This window comes from Carcharhinus amblyrhynchos, chromosome 1, assembly GCF_965287045.1.
Source record: "Carcharhinus amblyrhynchos chromosome 1, sCarAmb.v2.hapA, whole genome shotgun sequence".
Lineage (NCBI taxonomy): Eukaryota > Metazoa > Chordata > Chondrichthyes > Carcharhiniformes > Carcharhinidae > Carcharhinus > Carcharhinus amblyrhynchos.
The window spans coordinates 52,536,920-52,561,174 of record NC_137324.1 but is presented as its reverse complement, the minus strand read 5'-3'; the positions used below and the strand labels follow the sequence as shown (position 1 = coordinate 52,561,174).

The 24,255-nt window shown below is 43.2% G+C and overlaps 1 protein-coding gene across 6 annotated transcripts in view; it reads right to left on the bottom strand.

Annotated features, from left to right (window-relative positions):
* The window catches only part of tcf4 (transcription factor 4), a 592,048-nt gene that overhangs the window by 288,749 nt on the left and 279,044 nt on the right, over positions 1 to 24,255 (bottom strand). For all 6 annotated transcript variants that reach the window (XM_080182922.1, XM_080182913.1, XM_080182904.1 and 3 more), the window contains one exon: positions 12,978 to 13,016. In XM_080182922.1, the coding sequence (XP_080039048.1) occupies positions 12,978 to 13,016 (39 nt within the window). The remainder of the gene's footprint in view (positions 1 to 12,977; positions 13,017 to 24,255) is intronic.

Genomic DNA, 24,255 nt, shown 5'->3' with positions numbered 1-24,255 from the left:
ATGGGTTTTTGATAAGCGAGGAGATTAAGGGTTATGGGGAGAGGGCAGGAATGTGGAACTGAGCCACAACAGATCAGCCATGATCTTATTGAATGGCGGGGCAGGCTCGAGGGGCCAGATGGCCTACTCCTGCTCCTATTTCTTATGTTCTTATGTTTCTTGGCTCTCAACAAATAGATTCCATTTTTGACCCTGTCATGACTCTCTCTCTCTTTCTTCAGCACTGTAAGATCCTTAATCAATATTGCCACTACATTTCCATTCTTGCATTCTCTATCCCTCCTGAACGCCTTGCATCCAGTAATATTCAATAAGAACATAAGAACTAGAAGCAGGAGTAGGCCCTCTGGCCCCTCGAGCCTGCTACATCCTTCAACAAAATCATGGCTGATGTTTTCATTGGTTTGGGTTTACTTACTCGCCCGCTCGCCATAATCATTAATTCCTTACTGTTCAAAAATCTATCTTTGCCTTAAAAACTGCCTCAACTGCTTCACTGGGCAGGGAATTCCACAGATTCACAACCCTTTGGGTGAAGAAGTTCCTCCCCAACTCAGTCCTAAATTCACCCCCCCCTCAACTATTTTGAGGTTATGCCTTGTTGTTCTAGATTCACCCGCCAATGCAAACAATCTCCCTGCTTCTATCTCATCCAATCCCTTAGTAGTTTTATATGTTTCCATAAGATCTCCCCTCATTCTTCTAAATTCCAATGTGTATAGTCCCGGTCTATTCAGTCTGTCCTCATAAGCCAACCCTCTCAACTCCAAAATCAACCTAGTGAATCTCCTCTGTACCCCCTCCAGTATATCCTTTCTCAAGTAAAAAAACCAAAACTGTACACAGTATTCCAGGTGTGGCTCATTAGCACTTAATACAGCTGTAACATAACCTCGTTGTTTTTAAACTCCATCCCTCTAGCAATGAAGGACAAAATTTCATTTGCCTTCTTAAGTACCTGCTGCACCTGCAAACCAACCTTTTGTGATTCATGCAAAATGACCCAGGTCCCTCCGCACAGCAGCATGCTGCAATTTTTTACCATTTAAACAATAGTCCATTTTATTGTTATTCCCACCAAAATGGAAGACCTCACATTTACCAACATAGTACTCCAACTGCCAGATCCCTGCCTGCTCACTTAAATAATCTATATCCCTCTGCCGTCCTGCAGTGTCCTCTGCACACTTTGCTCTAGCATCTGGTGAACTGATGCTGTGACAATAATTTCTCCCTCATTGTCAACAAAACAAAGGAAATTCAGGAAGCATAGAGGAGAACATGTCTACATCAGTGGGGACGAAGTGGAAACGGTCGAGAGCTTCAAGTTTTTAGGTGTCTAGATCACTAACAACCTGTCCTGGTCCCCCCATGCCAACACTATAGTTAAGAAAGTCCACCAACACCTTTACTTTCTCAGAATACTAAGGAAATTTGGCATGTTAGCTTCGACTCTCACCAACTTTTACAGATGCACCATAGAAAACATCCTTTTTGATTGTATCACAGCTTGGTATGTCTCCTGCTCTGCCCAAGACTGCAAGCAACGACAAAAAGTCGTGAATGAAGTCCAATCCATCACACAAACCAGCCTCCCATCCATTGACTCTGTCTACACTTCTTGCTGCTTTGGCAAAGCAACCAGCATAATTAAAGACCCCACGCACCCCACCTTATTCCACCATCTTCCATTGGGAAAAAGATACAAAAGTCTGAGGTCATGTACCAATCCACTCAAGAACAGCTTCTTCTCAGCTGCCGTCAGACTTTTGAATGGACCTACCTTGCATGAAGTTGATCTTTTTCTACACCTTAGCCATAACTGTTACTCTACATTCTGCACTTTCTTGTTTCCTTCTCTATGAACAGTATGCTTTGTCTGAATAGCATGCAAGAAACAATACTTTTCACTGTATGCTACAACATGTGACAATAATAAATCAAATCATCTTAGTATCATCTGCAAACTTTGACACAAACTTTGGTCCTCAACTCCAAAGCATCTATGTAAATTGTAAACAGTTGAAGTCCCAACACTGATCCCTGACGCACACCGCTATCATAGATCACCAACCAGAAATACAACCAATTATTTCCACTGTTTGCTTTCTGTTGCTGTGGGGCTGGAGTCGCATGTAGTCCACATGTGAGGACGGCCAATTTCCTTCTCTTAAGAATATTAGTGAACTAGATGGGTTTTTACAACAATTGACAATATCATCATTTGAATTTTAATTCCATATTTTTTCCAGATTTAAATTTCACCATTCCGTCGCAGTGGGATTCGAACCCGGGTCCCCAGATCATTACCCTGGGATAAAGGATTACTAGTCCAGTCGCAATACCACTGTGCCAGCCTCCTTATGCATAGTTGTAAAGTTAAGGGGGGGGTGGGGGAGTATTGTAGTATAATCCAATGTTTCATGTTGAATCATAATCATAGAATCATAGAATCCCTACAGTGCAGAAGACGGCCATTCAGCCCATCATGTCTGCACTGACGACAATCCCATCCAGGCCCTAACCCCACATATTTGCCTTGCAAATCCCCTGATACTACGGTCAATTTAGCATGGCCAATCAACCTAACCTACATATCTTTGGACCATGGAGAAAATCAAAGCACCTGAAGAAAATCCAAGCAGACAGAGGAAGTTTTTTTGCCTGTTGTTGAAACCAATTAGCGTCCTGTGACTGTTCCTCCACTTTTTATATAAAAAGGTAAAAGTAACATTCTTTTGAGCCATTTGATCTATTCTGGGATCTTCCTGTCCAGTTATAATATCAACTGGAATGGTAACAGCTTCCTCGCTCATGTGCCAAATTCACTCACTTACCAGAACCCCAGAGATAAGCACTCAGTTGAGTTGTACCTTGCTGTGATTATTAGAACATAGAACATTACAGCGCAGTACAGGCCCTTTGGCCCTCGATGTTGCACCGACCAGTGGAACCAATCTAATGACCCTCTAACCTAAACTATTCCAATGTTATCCATATGCCTATCCACTGATCATTTGAACACCCTTAAAGTTGGCGAGTCCACAACTGCTGCAGGCAGGGCATTCCACGACCTTACTACCCTCTGAGTAAAAAACCTACCTCTGACATCCGTCCTATAATTACCACCCCTTAATTTAAAGCTATGTCCCCTCATATTAGCCATCACGATCCGAGGTAAAAGGCTCTCACTGTCCACCCTATCCAATCCTTAGATCATTTTGTATGCCTCAATCAGGTCACCTCGTAACCTTCTTCTCTCCAATGAAAATAACCTCAAGTCCCTCAGCCTTTCCTCATAAGACCTTCCCACCATACCAGGCAACATCCTGGTAAACCTCCTCTGCACCCTTTCCAATGCCTCCACATCTTTCTTATAATGCGACGGCCAGAACTGTACGCAATACTCCAAATGCGGCCGCACCAGAGTTTTGTACAGTTGTAACATGACCTCACGGCTCCGAAATTCAATCCCTTTACCAATAAAAGCTAACACACCGTACGCCTTCTTAACAACCTTATCAACCTGGGTGCCAACTTTCAGGGAGCTATGCACATGTACACCAAGATCTCTCTGCTCGTCAACACTACTAAGAGTCCTTCCACTAGCCCTATATTCTGTACTCCTGTTATTCTTACCAAAGTGAATCACCTCACACTTTTCCGTATTAAACTCCATCTGCCACCTCTCGGCCCAGCTCTGCATCTTATCTATGTCCCATTGGTCATGGAAAGTGAAATGCTACATGATTATGAACAAATTTTAATTCAGGGCTGGCCTTAGCAGTCATGATGTGGAGATGCCGGCGTTGAACTGGGATAAACACAGTAAGAAGTCTCACAACACCAGGTTTAAGTCCAACAGGTTTATTTGGTAGCAAATGCTACTAGCTTTTGGAGCGTTGGTCTTTCATCAGGTTACCAATGGCAGATCTACCATTGCCACTTCCGGCATCCCGATGGGATTAAATCCCAATTAGATACCTAACTGGCTGTCATCAGAGTTCAGAACGAATATCCCATCTCCAAGAGCTGCTGGGAAATCAGATGCTAGAGGCTTTGAGGAGAGGTCAATGAGGCAGCTCCCAGTGACTGAGTCACTGTGGAGGTCAGAAGGAGGGAGTCTTCCCACTGGGACATCCCTTCTTCGCAGTGGAGCCCTCCTGTTTTCCCCACTCCTTACTGCTGATTGGGTGGAAGTGGCCCTTAAGTGGTCAATAATTGAGGGCTGACTTTAAACCTTCCCCACCCTGCAGTCTTTTTTTAAATTCATTCATGGGACATGGACATCGTTGGCTGGCCAGCATTTCCTGTCCATCTCTAGTTGCCTGAGGGCAGTTGAGAATCAACCACATTGCTGTGGATCTGGAGTCACATGTAGGCTAGACCAGATAAGGATAGCAGGTTGCCTTCCAAAACAACATTAGTGAACCAGATGGGTTTTTCCTGACAATCGACAATGGTTTCATGGTCATCAGTAGATTCTTAATTTCAAATTTTATTTTTAACTTAATTCAAATTCTACCATGAGCCTTGGCGAGATTTGAACCTAAGTCCCCAGCTGAGTATCTGGATTAATAGTCTCGCGGTAATACCACTAGGCCATCATCTCCTCCAAAATATATTCAATGATAAAGGATCCCTAACCCTCTGTGGTAGAGAAATCCAAAGATTCACAACCCTTTGAGTGAAGAAATTTATCCTCATCATAGTCCTAAATGATCAGCCCTTGTCCTGAAACTGCGCCCCCTGATGCCTGACATGCTGGCTTCTTCCGGTATTTTCTGTTTGAAAACAACACTTCTATCCAAGTTGGGAAAAAGACAAATGGTTCAGCTAGCCAGCGCGTTCGTTTGCAACTGAACTTTGTGGTTTTCCTTGCAAATTCCTCCTCCGCCTTCCTGAAGTAACTGATCTTTGCTACAACAGCAGACCACAGAGACCAGAGCTCCCCACTGCCTCACCAAGTGGTCAAACTACGTATGTGAGCCTGGTCAGTGGAGACTAACGTGATTTAACTGCAGACCAACCCCACCTTCTCATTTTTCTGTTTGGTTTTCACCCAACATCAACACACTTAAACTTTCAATTGAGGTCTCTGGATGAAAATCAGGTGGAGGAATCTTAGCTAATTCTTCCCATTTGTCGCTTCAATGTAAGAAATCCAGTAGCAGCACCCCAACTGCTGCCCAGTTCATTTATTGTCAGCTTTATAAATCTTAGAGCTTTTCTGTTCTCTTCAGTGCGGCACGGTGACAGAGTGGTTAGCACTGCTGCCTCACAGCGTCAGGGACCTGGGTTCAATTCCTGGCTTGAATGACTGTCTGTGTGAAGTTTGTAATTTCTCCCCATGTCTGCGTGGTTTCCTCCGGGTGCTCTGGTTTCCTCCCACATTCTGAAAGACGTGCTGGTTAGGTGCATTGACCCAAACAGGCATGGGAGTGTGGTGACTAGGGGATTTTCACAATAGCTTCATTGCAGTGTTACTGTAAACCTTGTGACTAATAAATAAACTTCTAAGTTCCATACAAGGTAATAGATTAAAGCTGAACCAACCGAATAACAAGATTTTCAGTTCAAGTTTCTCTTATAAGCTTATTTTCAACAGTTATGTCATGTGACAGCCAACACAATATGCCCTATTCCTCATCTCCACTTCTTTTTCTGACTAAGACCTGGGGTACAATGGCATGGATTAAGCTGACTCTATCTCTGGGCAAGACAACCAACTGTGTTTCATTAAAGAGCTTTTGTTCAGCTCATTGACTTAAAAAAAGGACTTTGCCATAACAGGAAAAACAAGCAATGATCAAACAAATTTCAGGTTCAAACCATGCAGACTGATAAGAGTTGTATAACACGGTTGTAAAAGTTGTTGAGGTGAAAGGTCAATGCTTACAGATAATCAACACTTCTTAGCATGCTTGTTTTTGGAGGGGAAACCTGCATCAGATAGATAAAACTTTCTTTGTTGTGTGTTTAAAGGTGACATGTAAAGTCAGCATGCCGTTTCCAGAATGACAATTCCAGCAGGAACCCAATATCCGACCAGAAAATGATTCTTTCTTGTTGGCGTAGCATGGAGAGTGGTGTAATTTGTCAACTCCATACTTCTGTCCCACAAAAGGGATTAAAACTATATTCACCACACAGTGGCGCTTTTCTTCCCTGTGGCTACGAATTCAGCTAGCAACTGAATTCCTGTTGGATAATGAATACAAGTAGAGTTAGCTCTTGCCTATTTCAAGTATTTAACTATGTTTTTTTTCTCGTAACTGGTAACAACTTCCCTAATTTACAACATAAAGACTTACCTTTATATTTAATCCTTCATGCCCTCAGAACATCTCATAAAGGGTAAAAATAAACAATGCACTCTTCGAAGTGAAGTCACTGCTGTAAACTGGGGAACCTTTAATAAGTACCACATAGGAGTGACACAGTGGTAAGCATGACTGCCTCACAGCGCCAAGGACCCGGGTTGGGTCACAGTCTGTGTAGAGTTTGCATATTCTCCCACATCAGCATGGGTTTCCTCCGGGTGCCCTGGTTTCCTCCCACAATCCAAAGATGTGTGGGTTAGGTTGACTGGCCATGTTAAATGGGCCCTTCGTGTCAGAGGAACTAGTAGGGTAAATATGTGGCGTTATGGGGATAGGACCTGGGTGGGATTGTGGTCAGTGATGAATCGATGGACCGAATGGGCTCCTTCTTCACTGTAGGGATTCTATGATTCTATGTAAGAGGTGTGACAAAAATGAGGGTGCTTGAAGTAGGAGACAACGCAGATTGAAATATAGTTACAAAATAGAAAACAGTGGCTAAGAATTAATTGGAGGTTCTCAGATTGGCAAAAGATTGGAAGTAGCATTCTGCAGCAATTCTCGCTGAGACCAACGATATTCAACACATCGATTACATACATCTAATGGCTTCAGTTGATAGCACACTTGCTTCTGATTTGCAAGTTTACAGGTGCAAGTCCTGTTCACGCTCCTGTGCACAACAGTGCAGTGCTGAGCGATCACTGCATTGTCGGAGATCCATCTTATGGGTGAGACATTAAACCTTAGCCCTATCAGCCTGTTCAAGTGGATGTAAAAGAACCCTTGGTTCTACTTCAAAGGAAAGATCAAAAGGAGGAGGTATTGAGATCAAAAAGGAGGAGGTACTGGGGTTCTTGAGAAACATTAAGGTAGGCAAGTCCCTAGGGCCTGATGGGATATATCCCAGAATACTGACAGAGGCAAGGGAGGAAACTGCTGGGGCCTTGAGCAAAATCTTTAGTATCCTCACTGGCTATGGGGGAGGTCCCAGAGGACTGGAGAATAGCCAATGTTGTTCCTTTGTTTAAGAAGGGTAGCAAGAATAATCCAGGTAATTACAGGCTGGTGAGCCTTTCATCAGTGGTAGGGAAATTATGGGAGAGGATTATTCGAGACAGGATTTATTCCCATTTGGAAATAAGTGGACGTATTAATGAGAGGCAACATGGTTTTGTGAAGGGGAGGTCGTGTCTCACGAACTTGATTGAGATTTTCCAGGAACTGATAAACGTAAGAACATAAGAAATAGGAGCAGGAGTAGGCCATCCAGCCCTTTGACCCTGCCCTGCCATTCAATAAGATCATGGCTGATCTGTCGTGGCTCAGTTCCACATTCCCGCCTTCTCCCCATAACCCTTAATCCCCTTGCCTATCAAAAACCTATCTACCCGCGTCTTAAATATATTTAGCGAGGCAGGCTCCGCCACTTCAACGGGCAGAGAATTCCAGAGATCCACCACCCTATGAGTGAAGAAGTTCCTCCTCAACTCCATCCTAAACTGCCCTCCCCTTATCTTGAGGCTGTGCCCTCTAGTCCTACTGTCCTTTCTGAGCAGGAAGAGCCTCTCCACCTCTATCCTATCCAACCCATTCATCATCTTATATGTCTCAATGAGATCTCCCCTCATTCTTCTAAACTCTAACGAGTACAAGCCTAGTTTATTCAGCCTCTCCTCATAGTTCAACCCCCCCCAACTCCGGTATCAGCCTAGTAAACCTCCTCTGCACTCCCTCCAAGGCCAAAATATCCTTGCGTAAGTGCGGCGACCAAAACTGCACACAGTACTCCAGCTGCGGCCTCACCAGTGCCCTGTACAGTTGCAGCAAGACCTCCCTACTTCTATATTCAATCCCCCTCGCTATGAAGGCCAGCATCCCATTCGCCTTCCTGACCACCTGCTGCACCTGCAGGCTGGGTTTTTGCAACTCATGCACAAGGACCCCGAGGTCCCTCTGCACCGTAGCATGCTGCTGTTTTTCGCCATGTAAGTAATAGTCCTTCCTACCATTATTCCTACCAAAGTGGACAACTTCACACTTGCCAACATTAAATTCCATGAAGATGATTGATGAGGATAGGGCAATGGATGTCTACATGGTCTTCAGTAAGGCTTCTGACAAGGTCCCTCATGGCAGACTGGTGCAGAAGGTGAAGTCACATGGGATCAGAGGTGAGCTGGCAAGATGGATACAAAACTGGCTCGGTCAAAGAAAACAGAGGGTAGATGTGGAAGGGTGTGTTTCTGAATGGAGGGCTGTGACAAGTGGTGTTCCTCAGGGATCAGGGTTAGGACCTTTGCTGTTTGTAATATATATAAATAATTTGGAGGAAAATGTAACTGGATTGATTGGTAAGTTTGCAGATGACACAAAGGTTGGTGGATCTGTGGATAGTGATGAGGACCATCAGAGGATACAGCAGGATATAAATCAGTTGGAGACTTGTGCAGAGAGATGGCAGATGGAGATAGTCCAGACAAATGTGGGTTAATGCATTTTGGAAGGTCTAATATAGATAGGAAATATACAGTAAATGGCAGAACCCTTAAGAGTATTGATAGGCAAAGGGATTTGGGCCTACAAGTACACAGGTCACTGAAAATGGCAATGCAGGTGGAGAAGCCTTCATTGGCCAGGGTATTGGGTTTAAAAATTGGCAAGTCATGTTGCAGCTTTATAGAACCTTAGTTAGACCGCACTTGGAATATAGAGTGTGGCAATTCTGGTCGCCACACTACCAGAGGGATGTGGAGGCTCTGGAGAGGGTACTGAAAAGATTTACCAGGATTTTGCCTGGTATGGAGGGCACTCGCTATGAGGAGAGATTGGAGAAACTTGGTTTGTTCTCACTTGAGTGACAGAGGTTGAGGGGAGACATGATAGAAGCCTACAAGATTATGAGAGGCATGACAGAGTGGATAGTCAGGAGCTTTTTCCCAGGGTGAAAGAGTCAATTACTAGGGGGCATAGGTTTAAGGTGTGAGGGGCAAGGTTTAAAGGCAGAGTTTTTACACAGAGAGTAGTGGGTGCCTGGAACCCGTTGCTGGGGGAGAGGCGGATGTGGTAGTGACTTTTAAGGGGTGTCTTGACAAGTACAGGAATAGGATGGGAATAGAGGGATATGGGCCCCGGAGGGGTAGGGAGTTTTAGTTAAGTCGGGCAGCATGATCGGTGCAGGCTTGGAGGGCCGAAGGGCCTGTTCCCGTGCTGTAATTTTCTTTGTTCTTTGAGCTCAGGGGAGTTATACCTTGGAGACGAGAAGGCAAAGAGGGAATTTTCCAGAGGTGTTCCAAATCGTGAGGGGCCTGCTCAGAGCAGATTGAGAGAAACTGTTCCCACTCGTAAGAGGATCGAGGGTGAAAGGACAGATTTAAAGTGAATTGCAATTGCAGCAAATGCAATGAGGAAATATGCACTGACTTTCTGGTAAGAAAAAAAAAGTTTATTTATTAATCACAAGTAAGGCTAACATTAACATTGCAATGAAGTTACTGTGAAATTCCCCTAGTCGTCACACTCTGGCACCTGTTCAGGTCAATGTAGCTAACCAGCAAGTCTTTCCAACTGTGGGAGGAAAATGGAGCACCCAGAGGAAACCCATACAAACATGGGGAAAATGTGCAAACTCCACGCAGACATTGATCCAAGCCAGGAATCGAACCTGGCTCCCTGGCGCTGTGAGGCAGAAGTGCTAACCACTATACCAATGTGCCGCCCCATTAAGGATTAAGGAGACTACTTACTCCTTCAAAAGTAAGAAACTCAATAGAGCTGAAGAGCAAAGATCTAGAAATAAGATACATATATGACTAATAAATTGACAAAGGAGCATAAACATGAGCACAGAGAAATTGAGCCTCAGTGGCCTTTTTCTCTGTTGTAGATGCTGTGTTTTTCTATGTAAAAGAAATAATAAAGTGGGCGGCATGGCGGCACAGTGGCTAGCACTGCTGCCTCACAATGCCAGGGAACCGCGTTCAATTCCTGGCTTGGGTCACTGTCTATGTGGAGTTTGCACATTCTCCCTGCGTCTGCATGGGTTTCTCTGGGTGCTCCAGTTTCCTCCCACAATCCAAAAATGTGGGGGTTAGGTGGATTGGCCATGCTAAATTCTCCCTTAATGTCAAGGGGCTGGCTAGAGAAAATGCATGGGATTATGGGAATAGGACCTGGGTGGGATTGTGGTCAGTGCAGATTTGATGGGCCGAATGGCCTCCTTCCGCACAGTATGATTCTATGAAAATGCTACATGAGGTCTATTTTTCCCTTTAGGTAGATCTCCCCTTGCCTTTGTCCCCAGTGTAGATGATGAGTAAACTTTTCTAAGTCCATTCCCCTCTACAGTCTAAAATGGTAATAGTCAGGATGATATTTGTTGTTACATTCATGTTCCACTCCTCAAATTTTGGTCAAACATCCAAAGCTGCTATTTACCAGTACTATGTCTATTCACATGGTTGCCTACATTGCTAGCTTATTCAACTACAGAATGTCACAGCTGAGTTCATCCATCCTCACCCAGCAATTTGCTAGTTATTTTTTTTTAATGTTATTGTGATACTAAAATACTGCTGCAGTATCTCAGTGAATCAATATATTGAATCAATTCCTACCACGACATCCAGCTGGATGAGTTCAACTGCAGTCATAAAGATTTAGATTTCCAAAGAACACACACTTCTCGAAAATGAACTGAAAATGTTTCACATCATAAAACTGACCTGCAATTTCCCAAACTAACAAACTCAATCCTTAAATAAAGTGAAGCTCTGGCTTGTTGCTCCCAAAAACCTATGAAAAATATGCAGAGTAAATGAAGAACCTGGGAAAAATTGCCATGAGAAATTTCAGGGTTGTCAGTCATGCAATACCAAGTACATTTGTAGCATTTAGAAATCAATTTAATATGTTCAGCAATATACAGCAAGGATGGGCATTTTGAAAAATAGTAATAAAAATACATCGATGCTAGAAATGGTGGAGCGATTGCCAGGGTTATATTGTTATTCTATAAGCGTGCTCTCCAATTTTACTGTCCAATAGATCGATAAATCACAACAGTGAATCTCAGATATAATTATTCAAACACAAATTATCGCTCAATGGTGAGCAACCACGTGTAGCCTTTCAGAAACCTTTTAAAGATATGTTTGATTTCCAACTCAGGTGAAAAGCTATCCAGGATACTCTTCCACTACTTGGAAGATAGCCATTTAACTCTCAGTTGTTGGTTACAGCTTCCACTCCCACCACCCTCTCACTGTTTTTTTGTCTTCTCTATCCCTGGCACCAGCCCATGACAAGGTGCACCTCCACACAGAGTTCAGGAACTACAAAGGTCCTTGCTCAGTAAACAGCCTTGTTTCTGAGTTTCCTTGGATTTCCACAACAGCCCATGGCAAGTTCAGCTCCACACAGATTGTATCGTGCCACAGCAACCATTCATGAGTGCAGACAATGCACTTTATCATCTCTAGAATCACCTTACAAAGAATTGTAGTCTCCTCCTATTTGTTTTACAAATGGCACGGTGTCACAAGATAAAAGGAGGTGCTATGACCACTGCAAATGTTGTCTGCTGAGCAAGCCAAATCCCAGAGGGAAACCTGTCTTACTGATCATAACATTTTTTTCTTTTTTATGCTGAAAATGAGGAGAAATCTGCTGATCCCAGAAGTATAGAATTCCAGTAACATTTCTGGGTATGTTAAAAATGAGAAGATTCATTAACAAGAAGACTTAGCACAAAAGATTAAAGTTACACAGTCAAAGCTATCTTATAAAACATACCTAAAAGAATCCACTTGATCAAAACACACAAGTAAGCACCTTCTTGTCAAAACTCCCTTATAGATTCTTAATTAAAAAGCAGTAATATTACCCAAAGCAAAACTGCTGTCACTTTAGTAAAGATGTACCACACGACTTCCACTTTGTTGTGGAAATCCAAGAAAATTCAGAAACAAGACTGCTTTCTGAGCAAAGACTTTTCTGGTTTCTGGATGTCTGTTTCAGATGTTGCACCTTCTCTAGCTCAGAGTTGATCCCAGAGTATCTCTTCCACACAGCCAACACAACTCATCACAACAACTTCCTACCTTAGAAATCTGTTTCACTTTCATCTTTGATTCCATTTTTCTCAGCACCTCTTTGAAGTTTTTTTTCCAAAATATTAAAATCTTTCATGCTTTCCTACTGCCTCCCCTTTTGGATCAAATCAAATTTAATAACCTTCCCTTGTTTAGTTATGAAACTTTTGTAAGTTGTAAAAGTTCCTTATTCCCTTTTGAAATTTAACAGCTGAAAGCCTAGTCCCTAACTATCTCCTAATGCAAATTTCTAAACTCACCCTATGTACTTATAAATGCGCTTCACCATGGCCTCATATTACAGATGTATGCTTTTAGCACCTTTACCCCTTTTATTGCTCAACTCTCGTAACAGTTTTCTTCTATTAACCTTTCTTCAGCTTAATGAAATCATTTACACATAGTTACACAGCTTTCCTTACAGAATAACACAATTCTCCCACAAAATATTAAAAATCCATCCTCACAAGCGGGAACAAACAAATTGAAACCTTGCTGCAGCAGCCAGCAAAATGAAAGCAATATTTTCTACCTTACTGGAGTGAATTTTAACAGGACTTACCTTTGATCGCATTCCTCTTCTCATGGCAGTCAAATGGAGCTAGAAAAAAAAGTGGGAAAATTTTTATTCAGCTGCATTACACCTCAATGTGAAGTGTAGGGAGAGGTGCACAAAATGAAGCAAATTAATTCTGTTCACAAGGATATGGAATGAGGAAAGTGACTATTGTCATATAGTGACAAGGATATTCATTTATTGCCCTCAGGCCCATTTGAATTCAGCTGAAATACAAATCTGTCAATTTCCAATGGACTGAAGTAGCCATGGTTGGTGTCAAAAATAGCAACCACATCTCCACCTCCGCATTGTCCCCCGCTCCCCCCACCCCCAGCTTATTTGTGGGTAGAAACAAGATGATGAATGGGATGGATAGGACAGAGGTGGAGAGACTCTTCCCGCTCAGAAAGGATAGTAGGACTAGGGGGCACAGCCTCAAGATAAAGGGGGGACGGTTTAGAACGGAGTTGAGGAGGAACTTCTTCACTCAAAGGGTGGTGAATCTCTGGAATTCTCTGCCCGTTGAAGTGGTGGAGGCTACCTCGCTAAATATTTTTAAGACGCGGGTTGACGGGTTTTTGATAAGAGAGGGGATTAAGGGTTATGGGGAGAGGGCGGGAATGTGGAACTGAGCCACGACAGATCAGCCATGATCTTATTGAATGGCGGGGCAGGCTCGAAGGGCTAGATGGCCTACTCCTGCTCCTATTTCTTATGTTCTTATGTTCTTATGACTAGTGGTGCAACTTCTGCCACTGTTACATCATATCATGTCTTCAGTACACACATACCTTAACATCATTTGTTGGTGATTTTATGTTCAGTATGTTCTTTTAATGGAAAAATGGGAGGGCAAGATGAGATAAGAGCCAATTGAAAAGGGATATTCGGGAGAAAAGAGCAGATCAGGAAGAAGAAATTGGTACAGAGGGGACAGAGGAAGGGCCTATCGGTGCAGGGTCAATCCGAAAGAAGAAAGGGTTTCGGGGGCAGATCTGAGGGATGGGGTGAGGCATGTCTGGGCCAAATGGAAGAGAAAGGGTAACCAGGGGTGTGGTTGGCATGGCTGATATGGAGAAGAGTCAATTGAGGAGGGGGGGGGGGGTGACAAGGAGCAAAGGGTTGATTGTAAAGTGCGAGGAGCATGGGAGAGATAATCTGATAGGAGATGGCTGATCCAGAGATGGACGATTGGGAAGATCGAAAGTGAGGCAATCAGGAGACAAGTTGAATTAGGGTGAAGGCAGGAATGGTTTGAGATCAACCTTGTGATCAGTAGTGGGTTGGAGATGATGAAGAGGAGGTTGAATGAGTTCTTCAAGGACTGAAGATAGAGCTGAATATAGACATTTTTCAGTTCTGAACACAGCTGACAACCCACATATCAGCCAGGCATCTGGCCAATGATTTGCATGTGCATCGGTGGCTCATATGATTGGAGGATTAGGTGCCTGTTTAGTCTTATTAAAATGAGTGCAGCGCTATCAAATTCTAGGACCTCTTACGTATTATTTCTTCTGCTTCCAGTAGATGAAATAAGTTTGTGACGTGCAGTGAATATGTGAAGTAACATTACATTTTATGTTTGGCCTTAAATGCAGTGAAGATGGTGGCCCCAGTGTGCCGTCCAGTCACTGACTCAATGGGAAGATCCCTGTTCTCCTCACTACATAAAAACTGACTCTTTCTCAGGGCAGTCAGAAAATCAAGCGGCTTCCATTTAGGTTTGTTGATGAAAGACATCTATTAGTATTTTATTTCTAGCTAGAAATTATAGACAACAATTTTACGGTCAGCTTGATCTTATGCAAAGCACCCCAGGTTTATGGGAAACAAGCTGAACCAATAAAATGGCAACCAGAAAAAAAAATCAGACGAGGATCTCAGAAGAAATTCTTAAGGTCTTTTTCAGTAACAATCTCCCGAAGGGACAGGTACAAACACATTTCACGCAAGTTACAGGGGGAAAAAATACTCAAACAAACACAACGAGGTCTGTGCAGATGACACAACACCCTTACAGCACAATGCCAGTCTTCATGAAATGGAAACAGGATAAGATCAAAAATAGGACACGGAACAAAGCAGATTAACCCCACCTTCAAGAACATATCCTTCTTAAAACATGACAGGGATGATTGTTACATTTCTTTAACCGATTTGATTCTTTAACTGTCGTTTAAATTCTCTTCCGTTCTCCTCTCACCCCACTCCGAAGATGTTTATGAGGGTAAGGAGCAAAAGTTTCATCACCAGGCCTCCCTGGTGGCAATACAAAAACCAGATACTGCCCAAGGGCAAATAAAAAAATGAAGTGAGAAGGAGGTATGAGTGATGTGAAACTGACCTCCATTATAAGCCACATTTCATTTTTAATTACGAAAGTTAAAATATCAAGAAACACATTGATGTACAAATACAATACAATCAGAACTGCAGCAGAGTTGTCTGCCAACAATTTAACTCTGTGACGACGTACCAACCCTGGCAATTTGTAAGTATTTACAAGTGCATTCACATTGAGTCTTTCTTAATAAAACAAAAAGAGTTGAATAATGGTGTCTGTATAATGGCAGAGGATCTTAAATCCTGCATCTTCGCCAAATTGAACTCAGAATTCATTTCATCGTCTTCTGTATCAAATTGTTCTTTCCCAGGATCATGAACTGCTTACCTACCTCAGCTTTCTCCTCTTCCTGCAATCTTTCAAAACCAAGCTTTGTGTTGCCTGAGCAGTCCTTGATTTACTGCATCTTCTCTTCTATTCTCTTTGACCTTGATAATGTCCTTGCTGGCACTTCAACTTTTCATAATAATAGTTTTTTTTTAAACAAGTTGCACTGTATTATAAAAGGATCAAGCTTTACCTTGATGCAGAAAGGCTCCTACAATCTTCAAAAGTCTAATGTGCCTTAAACAAGACTTTACTAAACTAAACGTTAAATCCTCATCAAACTGTAAACTTCCTTCTGCTTCACTGCGAAACAGGCATGCGGTGTATATTATAAATCACGGTGTCATTACAAACAAATCACAGCCAGGCATGATGCATATTTAAAAAGTCTTCTCACTTCCCTTTTATGAAAATGCTAACTGTTGGGGAAGTTGCGATTCTACTGAAATAAGCTGGTAAACCGCCACAGTAAAAGAATTTCTGTGATACTCTGTGTCGTAGTGATGGTGTAATCTTTTTAACTGCATGAAGAAGTGGTGTTGTACCTGTGGTTGGAATACTTCTTTTGTTGCTATCTTCTTGTCATGCAGTCTATGAATACGGCTACTAAAATACATAGTTGGTGCACCATAGCTTTGCACCAATATAAATTGTATCGTACAACTGAAGAGTAAGGTAACGGAAGTGTCCTTAGGCAAGTGGCGCCAAGCCAAATCCAAGCAGTAACTTAATGCTACTTGGGCTTTACACCTGATACAGTAGGAACTTAGTAACAGGAGTAGTCCATTCAGCCTGTAATGTCGTTCAGTTAAAACATGGCTAATCTGTACCTCAACTCCACTTCCTGCCTTTGCTCTATATTCTTTGATCCATTTATTGAATTTAAAAAAATTGACTGATTTCTGTATGTCCTGTATTCTGTATCATTTCTGTATGTCCTATTTTTGGACTAGATTTTAGTAATGTGTATGCATGGAAGCTGTTGACCCTTGATTGTCCTAGGCTCTCACTATTAAGGCAGTATTCTGTTTTGGTCTTTTCAGGTCCAAAGTAGTCCTCACACTGACCCTACATCAGACTCCAACTATCATAGTTGTGCCTACTCATTTAGCCTGTTCAGTTTAGTTCTGCCAGAGTCAATCAGCTCCTGACCTCATTACAGGCTTGGTTCAAACATGGGCAAAAGAGTTGAATGCCAGCGGTGAGCTGAGAGTGACTGTCCTTGACATCAAGGTGCCATTTGACTGAGAATGGCATCAAGGAGGCCAGGCAAAACTGGAGTCAATTGGAATCAGGGGGAAATCACTCCCCTGGTGGAAATTACACCTGGCATAAAGGAAGATAGTAATGGTGGTTGGAGGTCAATCATCTCAACCCCAGACATCACCGCAGGAGTTCCCCAGCGTAGTGTCCTAGGCTCAACTATCAGCTGCTTTATCAATTACCTTTCTTCCACCATAAAATCCAAAGTGGGGATGTTTGCTGACAACTGTACAATGTTCAGCACCATTTGCAATGCCTCAGACACTGAAGCAGCTCATCTCCAAATACAGCAAGCATTGGGCAATATCCAGAGTTGATCTGACAAGTGGCAAGTAACAATTGCGCCACACCAGTGACAGGCAATGACCATTTCCAACAAGAGACATTCAATGGCATTGCCATCGCTGAATCCCCACCATCAACATCCTGCGGGTTACCACTGACCAGAAACTCAACTGGACTAGCCATACAAATATTGTGGCTGCGAGAGCAGATCAAAGGCTATTGGATGAGTGCAGTTCCAACAACACTCAAGAGGATCAATACCATCCGGGACAAAGTGGCCCACTTAATTACTTCCCCCTTCATAACATTCAATCCCCCAACACCAATGCATCATAGCAGTAGTATGTAGCATGCACATTCTACAACATGCACTGCAGGAACTTGCCAAGGTTTTTTAAGGCAAGGATAGATAGATTTTTGAACAGTAAAGGAATTAAAGGTTATGGCGAGTGAGCAGGAAAGTGGAGGTGAATCCACAAAACGATCAGCCAAGATCTTATTGAACAGCAGAGCAGGGTCAAAGAGGCAGATGGCCTACTCCTGCTCCTAGTTCTTATGTCCCTCCTGTTTCTTTGGCAGCACATTCCAAACCCATGACCACTACCATTTATAAGGACAAGAGCAGCAGATACCTGGGAGCACCACCACTTGGGGGTTCTCCTCCAAGTCACTCAGCATCCTTATTTGGACATATCATAGAATGCTACAGTGCAGAAGGAGGCCATTCAGCCCAATAAGTCTGCACCAACCACAATTCCACCCAAGTCCTATCCCCATAGCCTCAGCATTTAGCCCAATAGTCCCCCTGACACTAAGGGGCAATTTAGCATGGCCAATTCATCTAACCCACACATCTTTGGACAGTAGGAGGAAACCAGAACATCCAGAGGAAACCCACACAGACACTGAAAGAATGTGCAAGCACAACACAGATAGTGGCTCAAGCCGGAAATCAAACCCGAGTCCCTGTGAGAAGCAGCAGTGCTAATCTCCGTGCCACTGTGGCACTCATGCATTACCTTTTCTTCACAATCATTGGGTCAAAATCCTGGAATTTCTTTCCCTTCCTAACAGCACTTACACTTCAGGGACTGCAGCAATTCAAGAAGGCAGCTCAGCACCATCTACTGAAGGACAACTGTGGATGGGCAATAAATGCTGGCCTAGCCAGCAACACCCACATTCTGCAAAATGAGTAAAAAATACATATATCCCGGCTTCTAAATACACAACTTACTGTGTCATTCAACTTAAAGTCACCTGCAAACTTGGATGCACAACATTCTAGCCTTTCAGCTAAATTATAGCTTTATATGATGGAAAGCTGAGGTGAAGGTAAAGATCCCTGAGGAACATGACTTGGCACATCCTTACATCAGAGAACATTTCTTTATTCCTACCCAGATTCTTGCCTCCCAAAGGATTACTTTAAGCTCACTTGGTGCAAAGCTAAATTTAAAAACCATGACCAGACAAATGTGAACGTGTAGTTTTTAATGTTTTCAGAAGAATCTTGTGAGTTTGCAGAACAGTACTGTCGAATCAATCGTCGCTTCATCTTTCATCCGAATGCTCATTTAGAAATGATTATCAGAAAAATTCTGAGGTAGCTGAAAACTTGTTTTATTTACAGTATATTGTTTTAATATAATTATGGAAAATTTGCATCATATTCAGGTTATATTCATTTTGTATTTTTCATTTCTTTCATTACAACAGTTAACCCCTCCTCTATATTCATGATTAATACACATACATACATACACATATATACCACTGCACAAATATTTACAACGTGATGACAATTGCAGAACAGTCAACACTGGGCAAATGTTGAGAATGATAATTAGGATTCATCAGGTTGTTTAAACATATAGATGAGCTGCTTTTATTTTTCATGAGTGGCATGTGGCCCAGGAGATCGCAAGGTTTTTTCCTTCAGAATGGGAGATTATCACCCCCTAATAATTGACCAGAGCTTTTTATAAAAGCAAGATTGATGAAGCATGCCAGCATTATAACAAGTAAACACAGTTGGAAGTTTCATGTTATAGTAAGCTAAATATTTGCATCTGAGGGAAAAGAAATGTCAGATATCAAACTAATCAAAATTAAAACGCACACTAAGACAATAGGAAACAATGAATATTGCACTTAAAATTTCTGTCCACTGTAACAAACATGATTAACCTCCCCGAGTAAAAGCCAGGAAGGTAATCCTATCTTTGGGGTCCTAGTGACAAGTATTATTGCCTTTGATGCCAACCGAACCATCCTCAAATTATCCTGTAAGTTTCTAAGGTCTCATGATACATATGTTTGAACAGAGGGGAGTACGGTAGGATGAGAGAAGAATTGGCGAATGTGGACTGGGGGAGCGCGTTGGAAGGTAGGTCTTGCTGAGGAGCAGTGGAAGATCTTTAAGGAGATCTTTCTTGGTGCTCAGCAGAAATTTATTCCGATGGTCAAAAAGGACCGTAGGAGGAGAGGCAATAAGCCGTGGATAACGAAGGAGGTGAAGGGAAGTGTTAAATTAAAAGCGGAGGCGTTTAGAGTAGCTAAGAGTAGTGGCCGAGAAGAGGATTGGGAGAGGTTTAAACGTCAACAAAGATTGACAAAGAAGTTGATAAAGAAGGGTGGGAGAAACTATGAAGCTGGGCTAGTGCTTAATATAAAAAAGGATAGCAAGAGTTTCTATAAATATATAAAAAGGAAGAGGCTGGCTAGGGTGAACATTGGTCCCTTAGAGGATGAGAAGGGGGACTTAGTGGTAGGGGATGGGGATATGGCTGAGGTCTTGAATAACTTTTTTGTTTCGGTCTTCACGGAGGAGGACGTGAATAATTTGCCGGATGTTAGAGATGGAAAGGTGGTAGGACTGGAGGGTCTCGATGACATTACTGTTACTAGAGAGGTGGTGCTCGACGGACTGGAGGGGCTGATTGTGGACAAGTCCCCAGGACCGGATGGAATGCATCCGAGGGTTCTGAAAGAAATGGCGGAGGTGATAGTGGATGCCTTGGTGGTTATTTTCCAGACGTCGCTGGATTCCGGGGAAGTGCCGGAAGATTGGAAAACGGCTAATGTTACGCCGTTGTTTAAGAAGGGTGCCAGGCAAAAGGCGGGGAATTATAGGCCTGTTAGTTTAACGTCTGTTGTAGGTAAAATGTTAGAATCCGTCATCAAGGAGGAAATAGCGAGGCATCTTGAGGGGAACTGCTTGATAAAGCAGACGCAGCACGGTTTCGTTAAAGGGAAGTCGTGTCTGACAAATTTACTGGAGTTCTATGAGGATGTGTCTAGGGCAGTGGATAGAGGAGAGCCGGTGGATGTGGTCTCTCTTGATTTTCAGAAGGCGTTTGACAAGGTACCTCACAAGACGTTATTGCAGAAGGTCAGGGGGCATGGAGTTGGGGGTAGGGTGTTAGCGTGGATAGAGGACTGGTTGTCAAATAGGAGGCAGAGAGTGGGGATCAATGGGTGCTATTCGGATTGGCGGTTGGTGACTAGTGGAGTGCCTCACGGGTCGATGCTGGGGCCTCAGCTATTTACCATTTATATAGATGATCTGGAGGAGGGAACCGAGTGTAGGGTGTCGAAATTTGCTGATGACACCAAAATTGGTGGAAAGGCAAATTGTGCGGAGGGTGGTGAGAGTCTACAGAAGGATCTAGATAGGCTGGGCGAATGGGCCAGGAAATGGCAAATGGAATTTAATGTTGGCAAGTGCGAGGTGGTCCACTTTGGTAGGAATAATGGTAGGAAGGATTATTACTTACGTGGAGAAAAACTGCAGCAGGCGACGGTGCAGAGGGACCTCGGGGTCCTTGTGCATGAGTCGCAAAAACCCAGCTTGCAGGTGCAGCAGGTGGTCAGGAAGGCAAATGGGATGCTGGCCTTCATCGCGAGGGGATTGAATATAAAAGTAGGGAGGTCTTGCTGCGGCTGTATAGGGCATTGGTGAGGCCGCAGCTGGAGTACTGTGTGCAGTTTTGGGCGCCGTACTTACGCAAAGATATTTTGGCCTTGGAGGGAGTGCAGAGGAGGTTTAAGAACATAAGAACATAAGAACATAAGAAATAGGAGCAGGAGTAGGCCATCTGGCCCTTCGAGCCTGCCCCGCCATTCAATAAGATCATGGCTGATCTGTCGTGGCTCAGTTCCACTTTCCCGCCCTCTCCCCATAACCCTTAATCCCCTCTCTTATCAAAAACCCATCAACCCGCTTCTTAAAAATATTTAGCGAGGCAGCCTCCACCACTTCAACGGGCAGAGAATTCCAGAGATTCACCACCCTTTGAGTGAAGAAGTTCCTCCTCAACTCCGTTCTGAACCGCCCCCCCTTTATCTTGAGGCTGTGCCCCCTAGTCCTACTGTCTTTTTTGAGCGGGAAGAGTCTTTCCACCTCTATCCTATCCATCCCATTCATCATCTTATACGTCTCAATGAGATCTCCCCTCATTCTTCTAAACTCTAACGAGTACAAGCCTAGTTTATTCAGCCTCTCCTCATAGCTCAACCCCCTCAACTCCGGTATCAGCCTAGTAAACCTCCTCTGCACTCCCTCCAAGGCCAAAATATAGTTTACTAGGCTGATGCCGGAGTTGAGGGGGTTGAGCTATGAGGAGAGGCTGAATAAATTAGGCTTGTACTCGTTAGAGTTTACAAGAATGAGGGGAGATCTCATTGAGACGTATAAGATGATGAATGGGATGGATAGGATAGAGGTGGAGAGACTCTTCCCACTCAGAAAGGATAGCAGGACTAGGGGGCACAGCCTCAAGATAAAGGGGGGGGGCGGTTTAGAACAGAGTTGAGGAGGAACTTCTTCACTCAAAGGGTGGTGAATCTCTGGAATTCTCTGCCCTTTGAAGTGGTGGAGGCTACCTCGCTAAATATTTTTAAGACGCGGGTTGATGGGTTTTTGATAAGAGAGGGGATTAAGGGTTATGGGGAGAGGGCGGGAATGTGGAACTGAGCCACAACAGATCAGCCATGATCTTATTGAATGGCAGGGCAGGCTCGAAGGGCTAGTTGGCCTACTCCTGCTCCTATTTCTTATGTTCTTATGATACAATGCTGAGACTGATAACTCAGGTTGATTGTCAACATAGATGACATTCCTGTTGGGATGTCGAGAACTAGGGTAGATACTCTCAGATTAAGATGTAAACTATTTAGGGCTGAGATGAAGAGGTCTTTCTTCACTTCTAGGGTGGCATATCTTTGGAATTCCTTACTCTCAATGTCTGTGGAGGTTCAATCATTCAGTACATTCGAGATAGGTACTGATAGATTTCTAGATATTAAAGATATCTGTGACAGAGGCTGGGTTGTTACGCATGTTCAAGGCTGAGATAGACAGATTTTTTATCAGTAATAGAATCAAGGATTATGGGAATAAGGTGGTAAAGTGGAGTTGAAGATTATAATTTCAGATCAGTCATGAAGCAAGATTCTCTGGCGATTTTCTCTGCAGCGCACCATTCACTGGCAGTGAGATCCTCTGGTCCCACTGCTAACAATGGGAATTCTACTGAAGCCACCCCATGCCATGGTGAAACCCGTGGCACAGGGTGCACCACTAATGTGAATAACAGGAGAATTCTGACCATGATTTAACTGAATGGCGGTGCAGACCTGATAGGCCAAATGGCCTACTTCTGCTTATGGTCTGTTGTCAAGTGAAATGGGTCTGTTGTGGGAAAATGGAGTTGAGGGTTGAAGATCAGCCATTATCTAGTTGAATGGCGCTCAGGTTTCAGGGGCTGAACGGGCTGCTTCTTTGCTCCTATTTCCTATATTTCTGTGTTCCCTGGCCTTCTAAGCTCCCCTCACCGCTCTTCCCCCTCCTGTCCCCTGCCCAAATAACCTGTCCAGTTAATGCTCATGCCTGCATGTCAGGAACTGCCTACAGGAAAGCAAGTCAGCACCATGACATCAGTAGAGATTTGAGAGTGTAGTGGTACTTTGACAGATCAGTCAAGATAGAAGTTGAGGGGTATCCAGGCACTGGAATTGGAACCCATGCAGCAATCACAACTAAGCTAAAGTCAGACACCGTGAAATATTCCCAGAATGAATTTCAGTCTTCAAGACAGAATGGAATAAAATTAGCAAAGTAGAAAGAAAAGTGCAATTTTTAAAATAATTCTGATGCAGTTTTTTTTAGGAATGGTGTCTACAGAAATGAAGGAGGAACACTGAACAGAATAAGAAAAAAAATTATTTTGGTGAAACCTAGCTTGAACATGAGACAACAAATCAAATTGTCAGCAAGTTTAGAATCATAAAATTCACAGAATTTCTACAGTGCCGAAGGAGACCATTCAGCCCATCGAGTCTACATCGACCACATTCCAACGCAGCCCCTATCCCTGTAACCCCACGTATTTATCTTGCTAATCCACAAAACCTACACATCTAGGGACACCAAAGGGCAACTTAGCATGGCCAATCAACCTAGCCCGCACATCTTTGGACTGTGGGAGGAAACCCGAGCACCCGGAGGAAACTTGGGTGACACATAGGCACAGGGAAAATGTGCAAGTTTCTATCTTGGCATGCCATTACATCATAATCTTTTAACATAAAATTTAAAATGAGAACATCTATTACTTTAATCAAAGTAGCTGGAAAATGCTAAACAGCAAGCCAGTCTGTGTATCCTCTCTCTCAGTCATTGGCCAGGAGTTTAAACACTAGTTTATTTGCACAAACCACCTGCAGCAGACAGGATACTGTCAGCAATCTGCTCCCCAAAGCCAACGACCCTTGCCTTGACCTCCAGCAACAGGATATACAGAAACGAGCTGCTGCAGGAACTGAAAGCCTTAGAGAAGGGGTCAGAGGCACGGCTGACTCACAACACAAGCTATCTACCCTCAACACTCACGCTTACGTTCCAAAGACGTTTCCGACACAAGGGAATGGCAATAAATTTTCTGCCTGCCAACTTCTATTCCAAATAAATCTGAAAGATCTGAATTTGTGGTTTTTGTAGCTTCTCTATAAATAAAACCATACATAAGCCACAAAGTTTTTTAAATGATACTGTGC